Consider the following 12568-nt stretch of genomic DNA (forward strand, 5'->3'; position numbering starts at 1 on the left):
GTCTTGCAGTCAGATTGGGGGTGTGCTAATAATGAAGATCTAGGGTTTGTGAATAGTTTGCTTTTCACAAAAAGTACACTGGCGTTTTTAAGCTACATCCTGGAAAGGTACATAATCCACACCCTGTCCTGTGTGCGTCAGAGCAGTCATCTACTTAAATCTAGGAGAGCGTTTTGTGAGAATGAATTCCAATCTTCTGTGTGTCCCAGCAGAAAAAAAAACTAATTCATATTATGAAGATTGAACAGATTCACAGAGGACATGGTTACTGTGTCCCATTAGGGGAGTGGTCTTTGGGTGACGCCCACGCCGAGGCTTCAGAGAGCAAAAGGGAAATGTGCCTGGTTTCCCCCGCCCCTTCTCCTGATCGGCTCACCTGAGAGGTGACAGGTTCTGATCGCATTTTCTACCAGCTTCCGGAACACCTGGAGGACCTTGGCGGGCACAATGTCCCCCTCGATGCTCACATCGGACTCACGCCACTGCCAAAGGCTCTTCACAAACTGCTCCACTTCCAGCCACTGCTGCAGAGCCTCGGGGGCCTGCAGGGGGCAGGGGAGCCTGCCGCCCTGCAGCGTGTAGTAGCGCCAGCGCTGCCCCCGGGCTTCCCTGTACCCCGCCAGGCCTCTTACAGGGACTGTGACAAGGAACTGGCTGGGGGCCAAAACCTAGGGTCAGGAAAGGAGAAAAAATAAAGGTGAGTTTGTAGACATGGGAGGTGACAAAAAGTCCTGGAGAGCCCCGGATCGGGCCAGGCGGCTTCGTCACCCCACCCTTGGCAATGACACCAGGCCGACAGACCTCCAGCTGTGGGTGGCAAGAAGACGGCATCTGTGCTCTGCCACTGACCCACTGTAGGAGATAAGCTCCCCTTGCTCAGACATGGCAGTTCTCTTCAATGTGCTCCTCCAGGAGATTGGTTCTGAGAAGCATCTCTTTGAAGATCGAGCTTCTGGACCTGCCTATAGAGATGCAGGAATATGCAGAAAAGTCTCTCTCTGGGAGGTGTGGAGAATTAGCTGGGGTCGCAGCTGGGGGTGAACAGACCGAGCATTGGGTTCTATTCTCTGCCTTCCTCATTCATTAACATTATAATCACTAGTTTCCATTTGGGCTAAAAGGAATAGACAGCCAGTCTCTCTTATGTTTTTACTCTAAACAAAATCAATTGTATATGTGTTCCTCAGCCTTCACACTAAATTGTAATCTTAAATGGTAGCTTCCTAATGTTACTTCACCTCTTTGTATATGTGTTAAATTCTTACTGAATGTTGGAAAGTATATAAGGTAATCAGTAAAGTTTAGCTGGGCCGCCAACCAGAGCGAGTCCCGGTCTCCCTTAAATTATCATTCTGTCTGCAGTTCTTTCCCCTGCGTCTCTGATCAGAAGCTCCAAAGAACACAACATCACCCACTGTACTGCTGCAGGCAAGAGAATTAACTCCCTGAGGTTTTGGTTTCATGAATCCATAAGTAAAAAGTGTGAATGAGACCTGGAACTCGAGAAAAGACCTAAAGTTTGGGGAAGAAAACAAAGAGAAGGGAAAGAACTGGCCTCCACTGAGCCCTGGGTGGGAAGGGCTGCCGTTTCCACACGCTCACTCTCACCAGTCTCAGTGAGGTGACTTTGTCACCATTTCCCAGATAAGGAACCCAGGGCTGGGGGGGGGGGCGCACAGGACTCCCCCCTACTGAGGATACACAGACCGTAAGTAGAGACAGAACTGAAGTCTTTTTTTGATAGCTCCTTCAATGATTATCTTTCCCCCCCAGTCTGGTTCTCAGTCAAGAAGGCAGATGTGGAGCAGTGTAAGGTCTGATATGAATAGAGAGTAGGAAGGGATGGGAGAGGAGACGGAAGAATTTTGCGAATTTTCTTTCTTTCTTTTTGCCTGATGACTCATGGTCAGTGTCTTTACAAAATTAAAGGTGAAACAGAAGCCTGTTTGTTCAGAAAATGGGAGCTATTAAAATGATTCTGTGTCTAACAGAGAAAAGCAAACAGTCAGAGTCCACCTCTTCCCTTTTTCCTGGAACCAGTTAAGCAGCAATCAGTGGGAATCGATGAGGCCAATAATCCAGGAGTCAGAGGAGGGGCCTAGCAATGCCACCAAAGGGAGCCGGAACCAGCTGGTCCCAGGGCCGCCCACCTGCACCTCACCCTGCAAGCCCGCTGCCTGCTCTTGGTGGAAACTGCTGGCTGTGCTAACTTGGGTAATCCTTAGCCACAGCCTGGTCATTGACCCATTGAGGGTGAACACCAAAATCAGCTTCAACTGACTCCTGTTCTCATTCTCAAACAGTCTCATGTTTTAGACCGTGGGCCCACATGACTTCTGGTGTCTACAGAAAGCTGATGGCATGTGAAGAGAGGGAAAGACATCTAGACTAGAGGATTCAAAATGTATGCATTATCTCAATCGACTTGCACGTGAATTCAAAAGCACAACTGTCGTGTTGCTGGGCATATGAATGGTGCTTAATACATCCTTATTGAATTGGGTTCCAGATAAGGTAAAAGTGATTTTTATATGCTACACTGTAACTGTTTTCAGAACTTAAAATGTAGGACACGGCATATATAAATGCAAGATATGTTTTAAGTTGTGAATTCTAAGTGGGACTACAGAAGGAAATTTCCCAGGACGCCATCTAATTTTACAGTTTCCATCCTGGAATGAATTTCCTAAAATTTGACTCTGTTTCAAAATCCACACATCCTAGAATCTCATAGTGTGGCTCCTGATGTCCAAGATCAGCAGTGGTCTTTTGCTCAGGCACTAACTAGTTTTCTTATTCATCAGTCAATGTAGGTTGAGTGTCTAGCATGTGCCACACACCAAGCTGGGTGCTAGGAGTAAAATAATCAATAAACACGACCCTTACAATCAAGGAGCTCACAGTCTGCTGTAGAAAAAAAAAGGCCATAAATACATATATATTTAATACAAGGTGGAAGAGGTTCTTAGGTGGCATAAGAACAACCGAGATAAAGAATGATGTGGCGGCCAAGTGCCTTGGCTCACAACTGTAATCCTAGCACTTTGAGAGTCCAAGGTATGAGGATCCCTTGAGATTAAGGAGTTCAAGACCAGCTGAGGAAGAGTGAAACCCCATCTCTACTAAAGATTGAAAAATTTGTATTGTGGCAGACTATTGTGTATAGTCTCAGCTACTTGGGAAGCTGTGAGCGATGATGATGCCACTGCACTCTGGCTGGGGCAACAAAGTGACCCTGTCTCAAAAAAAAAAAAAAAGAAATGATGAGATTCAGGATGATCAGAGCCTCACTTCTCTCCTCTCTGAAATAGAGATGACCATATTGTCCTTTCCACAAGGTTGTTTACAGGTTAGAGTGAAGTGACTTTTGTGAGAGCAGCTGTGTCCACAGCAGTGTCACCTGAACTCCGGCTTCACACCCTGGCCCTGGTGGCTTAGGAGCCGTGGGATTCCTCAGCAGGGGGTACTGCAAGGCTGCTCCAGTTTCTAAGGGCCACTTGCCACTTTCCCCCTTCAGCCCACAGACTACCACTTTCAATTACTAATATTTTCTTATCGGTGGCCTCCATGCCCTCTACCCCGTCCTTAATCTATTAGGAAGGTGCTTGATAAATGAGCTTCAGTCACTGCAGTGGAGCCTGCCTTGGCAAGGGAGGTCTCAGCAGGAGTTCTGGCATCGGCACCTAGCAGGACGCCATCAAGTCACTTGGCGTCTCTAAGTCCAGTTTCTATCATGAAGGAATGTGGGGGCTCCAATGAGATAGCATCTGTGAAATGAGCCTGGAAATGGTGAGCTGAGAGTTCCCACAGAAACGTGGAGTGCGGGGAGTATTCTCAGGGGTCAGGGGCAACACAAACTGAGTTCCAGGCACCCGGCATCCCCAGCGTGTTGGTGGCACCTGGAGACAAGGGAGACCTGCTTACCTTGATGTTCCTATTGTACAAATCTGAGTATGGCATGGCTTGAAACCTAATGTCTTGGTGGCTGATTTCTGTGGTCAACTGATGAACGACTTTCTGTACCTCCTCCACAGACTGGGAAATCCGCTGGCGCCTCAAGTCCACCTGGGTGTGAAAGGACCAGCAAAGGCTGTTATTTTCTGCCTGGGATAGAGAAGGGACCAGACAAGGGCTGATCTGCGGGTGCCTGTGACTGGAGGAGCTCAGCTCAAACACACTGCCTTCCCAGCACTCTGGAGGAGATGGACCTGACTCTGCCTGCCATGAGACTCGGAAGTGCTTCCACGCTCTCTCCTAAAATAGATGTATTTACTCAATACTCACCTGGTACCTACTATGTGGCAGGTGCCAGTCCAGGAGCTGGGGGACACAACAGTGATTAAGACAACAGCAAATGTTCTATAAATACTTGCCCTTGAGGAGAGAGTACAGGAAATGTGTGTGTGTGTGTGTGTGACATAATATCGGGGAGGGGGGCACTAGAGACTGGAGGAGCTGCTATTTTAGGTAAGGTAGATAGAGGCAGCTCCCCTAAACAGGTGATATTTGAGTGAGGCATGAAGACATTTGGGGGAAGCAGATTCCAAGGCCCCTACAGCAGGAGCGCACTTGGCAATGCTCCAGGCCAGTTGAGGAGGCCACTGCGGTTGGAGCCTGGGGCAGGAGAAGAGAAGTGGCTGGAGATGAGTTTGGAAAGGAGAGCAGAGGCGGGATCATCACGGAGGGTCCTGTGAGCCCCGGTGAGACTGTGACATGACGCCATGGTGCCTCCACCCAGGTTGTGACTACCGAGTAGTTGAACGAGTGTCAGCACCCAGTAGGCTGCTCAGCTGTGAGAATGTGCCTGTTTGCACACACGCTGTATGTCACATATGGAGTCAGGTCGTCAGTAAATGTTTAGTGCTCTGTGCTGGGCACTGTTACCTGCTGGCACAGCCATGGAGAAGACGGACATAGCTATGTACTCACAGCGGTGGGGAAGACAGACATAAGTACAGAATGCAGGTGTGGGGACGGCACAGTGGGGACTCGCAGGGCGCCCCGGGAACAACAGAGACGTTTATCCAGTCCACAGGCTGAGGCCTGTTTTATGTGCACATATCATCACAGAGGTGACTATCTTTGAAAAACAAGCTAACAACTTCTAGATGCCTAATGCTGCAATGAGTCAAAGGAAACCTAAGATGAGGCTCTCGTTCAGAGGAGCTTCCAATCTCATTGAAATAACTGATATACGTGAATTTGTCTTTTCAAAATTTCCCTTTTTCTCCTGATCCTGAATGTGGTGATCATATCCATACCAGCTTTTAACATCTTTTTGCCATGAGCAACCCCCCACCCCCCGCACTGTACCCAATGCCTTTCATGCCCACCCAGGATAGTCATCACGGGAGAAGGAACCAAGGGGACCCTTCTTGGACATTTGTAAACTATCGAGGCTCTGCGTCTTTCAGAGTGTGCAAGTGGAAGATCACAGAGGGGCAGGGCACTTGCCACAACAAAAATAAAGGGAGATGGTTTTAGACCTTTAATAAGGGTCCCCCAGGGAGGGCTTCCCCCTCGTGTTGTGATTCAACTCCATTTAACTGATGTTTGTTGGACATCCACTTCCTGCCAGGCTCCATGCACACCCGCTATTGAGATCAACTGACAAAGCAGGACAAATACAGTGGGAATTACAGTCGCTGCAATCTAGAGCGAGGCCGCGGTTTGCACGGACGCTCCGATACACAGAGAAGGGCCGCTTCCTCTAGCCTGGAGGCTGGGGAGCCTTCCTGGGGGTGCAGTGTGTCAGACTTGTGCCTTAAAAGATTAGTAGGACTTATCTAGGAAGACAGGGCATGAAGGTTATTCTAGAAAGAGAAAGTGGCAGTCTCAGCGAGGCCCCAGGAACACAAAGAGAGAATCTCAGTTGTCTCTATGACGCTGCTGGAGCAGCAATTGCCTTAAAGGAGGGTGGTGAGGTGGGAAAAGAAACAGAAATCTTACAAATAAAGGAGGAAGAGTTTTAGGACAAAGTTAACGGCAAGTGGCTGAGTGAGATAAGGCTCAAAAATGTCCATGGAGTTTGGCAGCTGGAATGGGATTGCTGTGTTTGGGGGTGGGGGGACGATCGGACGCTGGAAGTGATGGTGGGAGTGGAGGGTGTTAAGAGGTGGAGGGGGATTAAGAGTAAATGGGAGACAAGCAAGTGAGGGCAGAGGTGAGAACTCCTCCAGGAAGTTTGATTATGTGGGGGAGGGGGGGAACCAGGACAATAGGGACGCCAGCAAGTTTTTCCAAAATGACACACAGGCTTGAACATGTTTAAATGCTGAGAGAAAACAGTCAGTGGAGGAAAAAAGGCTGCAGAGAGCAAAACCATTGTGTACGGATTTCCCAGACAGAAGAAGTCATGCAGATCTGGAGACTCTGTGTGTCAGAAGGAAAGGGCAAAGGGAGCAGAGATGGGCAGTGAAAGGGCAGGGAAGAGCAGGAATCAGAGCGATTTCCCATCTGAGGTTTCTTTTCTTTACAGTCCAGGAGATACGGCAGTGTGCTGGAAGGGAGGTGGAAAGTGGGAAGGAGGGACGGCTGAGGACATGTGGAAAGATGGCCCCCCAGCACCAAGACTTAGCTGCGGTGGGGGCCAGGAAGCTAGGGGTCGCAGTGGGTTAGGTTGTGAGATGTTCCTCAACACCTCTCAGCCCTCCAGAGGCAAGAACTGCAGTGCTCAGATTGCAGTTTGCTGGACAAAGGCCAGAGAAGATAAAAGGGTAAGGGAGGGTTCCAGGGGTAGGCTAGGGGCTATGGTTTCCAGCCTGAATAGGGAATGGATAAAGCCAGTTCTATAGGGGAGGGAACTTTAGGCAAGTTCAAAGAAAAGAAGTCTGATCAGGTGCCACGGGGAAAAGTAATACAGGGCTAACTAGAAAGGTCATTGCTGTCCCCGGGGCTGGGAAACCGTATTCGCCAACAATTAGGTTCTCAGGATGTGTTGAGGACAAAGACTCGCCTCCTGATTTTCCACGTCCTGTGGTATGATTCCCCCAAATGTGAATGTCGATAACAGTAGTGACTATATACATGCATATACATGCACCGTTTCCTGAGATAATAAGCTAACAGAAGATTTCCTACTATCTTAACACCAGCTAATGACATTTAACGGATAAAAGCTTAGGAGTCTGTGTCCATGTGTGTTTACATGAACATGGAAATATCCACACACATGTGGTGAGTGGCCTTCCTGGAAAGATCTTCATCTCTTATACAAATTGTGCCCTCATTCAACGGTGAAATTTTCTTACTGGGAAGGATAAGATCACACACTTCCTGAAAGACAAGTGTAATCTCTCACTCATTACACGGAACCATGAGCTCATTTAAAGATCCTTTCTGATTTCCAAAGATGAAAAGTCAGAATCAGAGAATGCTTCCCAAGACCAGAACCACAAATCGGGTTTTGCTTTTCTTCCTCCATCATTTCTGCTGCTATTTAGACTCAGGATCTTAGAAATGGAAGAGACCTGAGAAACTTGGCTGGCGTCACTTCACAGAGCGCCAGACTGACAAGGTGGCACTCTCGATGTCACCCTGGCGTTTGGCAATAGAACCAGACTGCATGCCCAGGTCCCCAACTCTCCCTTCCGTCACCCTGAGCCACACATACAAGTATGGAAGCCCCAGGGTTAATACCTATCCTTTTCTTCCTTCTGAACCTAAAAATACTCACAATTTGGTGTCAAGGATCATGAAATAAAAAGTCCAAAGTGTCCATTTACTTGGGCATCGCTGACTGTCCTGGAGTCCCACCAGCACAGAAGGGCAGTGCAGCAGGGCTGGACTATGAGGCTAGGCTTGGACAGTGCCCACGCCTGGGGGCTGGGTGGAAGCCTCTTTCTTATTAGGTGGGGGCAGCCCTGTGTCTCCCCACATCCCTGTACACCTCCAGCCATAGGTCCTTACATATACAGAACCACAGTGCTACCCAGTAGCCCCAAGAGTGGTTTGTGCCGGGTGTTTTCCCAGGTGGGTCCCATGTAGCTCCTGTCCCTCCCATGGTGTGACGACTCAGAACCCCTGCACCTGTCCTGACCACAGCCTGGAGGATGCAGGGGAAGATTCCAAATCAGGGTATGGAAAAGCAGGCGGGGTGGGGGTCTGAGGTAGCATTACAGAGAGTAATCTTTTTATTTCTTTGATTTCTTTCTTTGTTATTGTTTTGCAGAGAGTGATCTTCATAAAAGAAGGAGGTTCTGCCATAGGCAGAGACTCACTGCAAGCCCAGCCCAGAATCCCTTCAGAGCCTCTCATCCCTGAGGGAGGGAGCAAGCTACCAGCTGCAGCCTTGAGGAAGCTTTGTTCTTGAAGAACCGCACAACAAAACAAACTTACTTCATGGCAAAACTTGGAAACCAATGTAAGGGGGAAATACAATACTATAAGAAGATGGAATCAAAGCACATTTAATCAAAACTTGACCTCAGGGGTCTGTTCAGGTTTCACTCGCCTGCTCTGCTAATTAAATCAATGAACAAAGGTGCATTTTTCTTCTGAAGAGGCTGCACTTGTAGATGTGACAGAGCTAACGCAGAAATGAATTGTGTGAAGCTAATCACACACACACAATGCTGGGCGTGGTTGGGTTACCTGGTTCAGCCCTTCTATTGTACTGGCCCCAGAAAAGCTGTGTCACACCGTTAGCAAGCAGATTCCTTCCTCCTCATGAAGCAGAGCTTATGCAAAAGTAGTCCCTGTGGGGCACCTGTGAAGAGGGCCATGCACTTCCTGCAGGCCTCCCACTACATGCCCACCCACACGCCCACACCCCATCCTGGGCTACTTCCCCTCCACCCTCCCAACCTCCGTGTCTGGCTCATTGTTGTTCCACAAGTCATTTGCTACTATTAATAGATCAAGTTCGTGAATAATTTACTGTTTCAAATATAAATTATTGGGAACTCAAGGCTATTTGTTCCCTATCATGAAATTGCTGTGACTCACTTGCATTCCAACACGTTTCCTTCAGAGAAAGAGATCAAGGTGGGGTGAAGTAGCCGGCCAGGAGCAGGTCACACAGACCAGCTCATGGGGCCCGGGGATCTGTCCCCAGGAGAGGTGCTACGACGGAAAAAAGGCATAAACTTCCTTCCAGAAAACAAGAAATCAGACCTTTAATTCTGAAATTGCATGAATACAATAATCAGTTTTTTAAAACACCGCACAGCAAAACAAAACCAGCCTCATCTCTGTCTTCCAGGAGCTAATAACATAAAGGGATGGAGGCTTAAGTTCAGTGACAGATACAGACGAAACCACAGCTGTTCCGCCCCCACATCCCTTCTTTCCAGACTAATTCTTCTATGAGTCAAATGCCTGAGCCCCACGGGATATTCGTAGCACCCAGATGTAGCAGAAGCTGCAGCAGCATCTGCGTGGAGGAAAGAAGATTGAGTCCTTCCTGTGTCCCAGGCACTTTATAAGGGTAGGCTCCTTTGAGCCTCACAACAATCCTTTAAGGTGGATGCTACAATTATCCCCACTTCATAGATGAGAAAACTGAAGTACAGAAAGCTGAGGCCAGAGTTAGTAAGTCACGCACCTGGGCAGTATCACTGCAAAGCCCATATTTGGAACCACGACACTGCTCTGCCTCCCCCCAAAAAAGGTGCCAGGGAATGAATGCCACCTCAAATGTTTGCATAGAGCTCCTTTTCCTGTGCTTCTCCCATTACAAAAATGCTCCACATTCTCCAAAGCTCCGTCTGCACCCCCTTTCGGTAAGACTCCTCCCTGTCAGGGCCAGTTCTCCTGTCCTCCCCTGTTGAAACCTCTGTTGCATCCCTTATGCATTTCTCTGTCTGCACATGGGACTTCCTCCTTTTTCCTTTGGAGTTTTGTGCAAATTCTGCCAGTAGGACAGAGCTTTCCTTAAGAACCACAACACAGAATTTTTCTCAGTTAGCCTGCCAGATCTCAGGCCTTGTCTACCCTCGAATCATAGCACAGGGGTTTTGCACAAAGCAAGTGCTCGGTGTGTTTGCAGAGAAAGAAGGTTAACAGAGGAACATGAAGGTCTGACAATTAAGTTCTTGAACTCACCTGAGAAAAAGTGCGGCACCTTTGTCTCTGTGTATCACTATGGTCCCCTTTGAAGTGCTCCCCTTGGGAAGCGATGCACCAAGTTATGAAACCTTACTGAGTTGTTGGTACAGTGGTGCCAACGTAAGTGTACAGTGGCAAGTTTGAGAACTTACTTGTCAGACCTTTGTATGATGACGGCCCTGATCATCATTCCAGAAACCGAGTTCTAAAATTGTGCTAAAGGGTGAACTAGGGGCTGGCCTTGGTGCACAGCTTCAAAGGTGACCCCCTATTCAGCAGTGAGGTACGTAGCACTTTTTCTAGGATGAGTTTGTGAACTTAATTGTCAAACCTTGTATGGACTTTGGACTAAAAAGACTGGGCTGAAACCTCCGGACCTTCACAATTTAGATGTGTGACTTTGGACAAGTTATTTAATCTCTGTAAGCCTCTTTTCTCTTCTGTGAGAAATGGAGGTAATAAACACAGCACACAGAGAGAGGAGGGGAGGGGGGAGTGAGGGAGGGTGATTGGGGGGACCACACCTATGGTCCATCTTACAAGGGTACATGTGACTCTTTCTAAATGTAGAATATAAATGTCTTAACACAATAACTAAGAAAATGCCATGAAGGCTATGTTAACCAGTTTGGTGAAAATATTTCAAATTGTATATGAAACCAGAACACTGTACCCCATGACTGCATTAATGTACACAGCTAAGATTTAATAAAAAAAAAATACACACAGCACATGCTTATTGATTAGAATAAACGAGCTCGGGGGTGGGCCTCAACCTGCCAACAACTTCCACACTACTCTGGCCCTATCTTCAAGAAACTCTGAAGATGTTTCTGACCACATAAGTGCAAGAACCCTGTGAATATCAAAGGAAAAAAGATACCCAAGACGCCACCATCCTTCCCTCCAGAAACTTACAAAGAATGAAAATAATGTAATATTGAAGTCAACAACCAAGGTGATGAGAGGGAAGGTATCCGGAGTCAATAGAGAATTAATTGACAAGTAAACAGTATCAGTTCATAATATGACGGGAGTTTACAAAAGGGGCAAAACCGTTTTGTGCTGGGGTGTCAGGGGAACCTTCCTTGAGAAAGTGGACTCTGGGTTGAGTCTGAAGGATAATTATAAGCAAAAAAAAAAACTGGGGGTGAGAGGCTCAGGCCTGAGACATGCTCCAGGCACAGTTCTTGTGGAGCAGGAGTGGGAGACTTGACCCCCCATAAGGTTGGAGTAGGGGACATACAGGAGAGGGAAGGATCTGGGGAGGTCAGGGGCCAGGGGTCAGAGCCCCAGGGCTGCTGCCTCCTGAGGGCTGGACGCACAAGCTCTGCCCAACAGACACTCAGCTCCAGCTGCAACTTCCAGGCAACAAATTAGGACCTGTGGTTGCCAGACAGCATGATTTTCCCCCCCAGGGAAGATAGAAATCGGGATTTCTATGCAAAATCTCTATTTTGAAATGTTTATAAAAATTTGAAAAACTTAAAAAGTACTTCCCATGGCTCGGTGCCCATAACTCAGCAGTTAGAGCGGCAGCCACATGCACCAGGGCTGGTGGGTTTGAACCCCACCTGAGCCTGTTAAACAAACAAATAAAATAGCCAGGAGTTGTGGTGGGTGCCTGCAGTCTCAGCTACAAGGGAGGCTGAGGCAAGAGAATTGTTTAAGCCCAAGAGTTTGAGGTTGCTGTGAGCTGTGATGTCACAGCACTCTACCAAGGGTGACAAAGTGAGGCTGTGTCTCCAAAAAAAAAAAAAATACTTCACAGATCGAACAAGACACAAGCACAGGCTGGATTCAGCTTGTGAAGCACTGTTTAGAATCCCTGCTATGGAAAATTCAGGGAAAGAAGAGGGTAGAGAGGGGTGTTAAAGTTATTTGAATGCCAGGCTCAAAAATGTGCAGGTTTTTCTTAAATAAAATATAGGACTCATAGGAAGATGACAGCCACCATTCTTCCTTTTAAAAAAGGAGGAAAAATAGGAAGTTATTTTGTTTACTATAATTTTTATCATTGTAAGTTTTTCTTGTTTATCTCTTTTTATTGGTTTTGCCTAAGAAATACACTTCACTTAAAATTATCATAATGATCTCTGTTTTGTTTACTTGCAATGGGATGAAAACTACAGACTAGTCCCTACCTCTTACATCAGTTTCAATGTTTTAATTTTAATATTAACATCATGTCTTAGTATTAACATCATCCATCTGTAAATGGAAAGACTTAAATTAGATAATATTTAAAGCCACTTCATGTTCTAACATTCTGAGAGCCCATGACTCTATCTAGAAGAAACTAAATTAATTCTTAATTGATGGGTACTACAAATAGGACTTAAAAAAAAAAAAAAACCTAGCAGTTTCAGTTTTTAAAAAGCTTAATCTTGGCCCGGTGCTGTGACTCACGCCTATAATCCCAGCACTCTGGGAGGCCCAGGCAGGCAGATTGCCTGAGCTAAGGAGTTCGAGTCTAGCCTGAGCAAGAGTGAGACCAGTCTCTAAAAATAGCCAGACGTTG

The 12568-nt window shown here is 47.2% G+C and overlaps 1 protein-coding gene across 9 annotated transcripts in view; it reads right to left on the reverse strand.

The window, feature by feature from the left end:
• MAB21L3 (mab-21 like 3) overlaps nt 1-12568 on the reverse strand; it is a 54821-nt gene that overhangs the window by 11247 nt on the left and 31006 nt on the right. For all 9 annotated transcript variants that reach the window (XM_023515484.1, XM_023515483.1, XM_023515482.1 and 6 more), the window contains 2 exons: nt 3925-4065; nt 377-668 (listed from right to left, as the gene is read on the reverse strand). In XM_023515484.1, coding sequence (XP_023371252.1) covers nt 377-668; nt 3925-4065 — 433 coding nt within the window. The remainder of the gene's footprint in view (nt 1-376; nt 669-3924; nt 4066-12568) is intronic.

The sequence above is a fragment of the Otolemur garnettii genome, unplaced genomic scaffold (genome assembly GCF_000181295.1).
Source record: "Otolemur garnettii isolate 467f Iridium unplaced genomic scaffold, OtoGar3 scaffold00073, whole genome shotgun sequence".
NCBI classification, from domain to species: domain Eukaryota; kingdom Metazoa; phylum Chordata; class Mammalia; order Primates; family Galagidae; genus Otolemur; species Otolemur garnettii.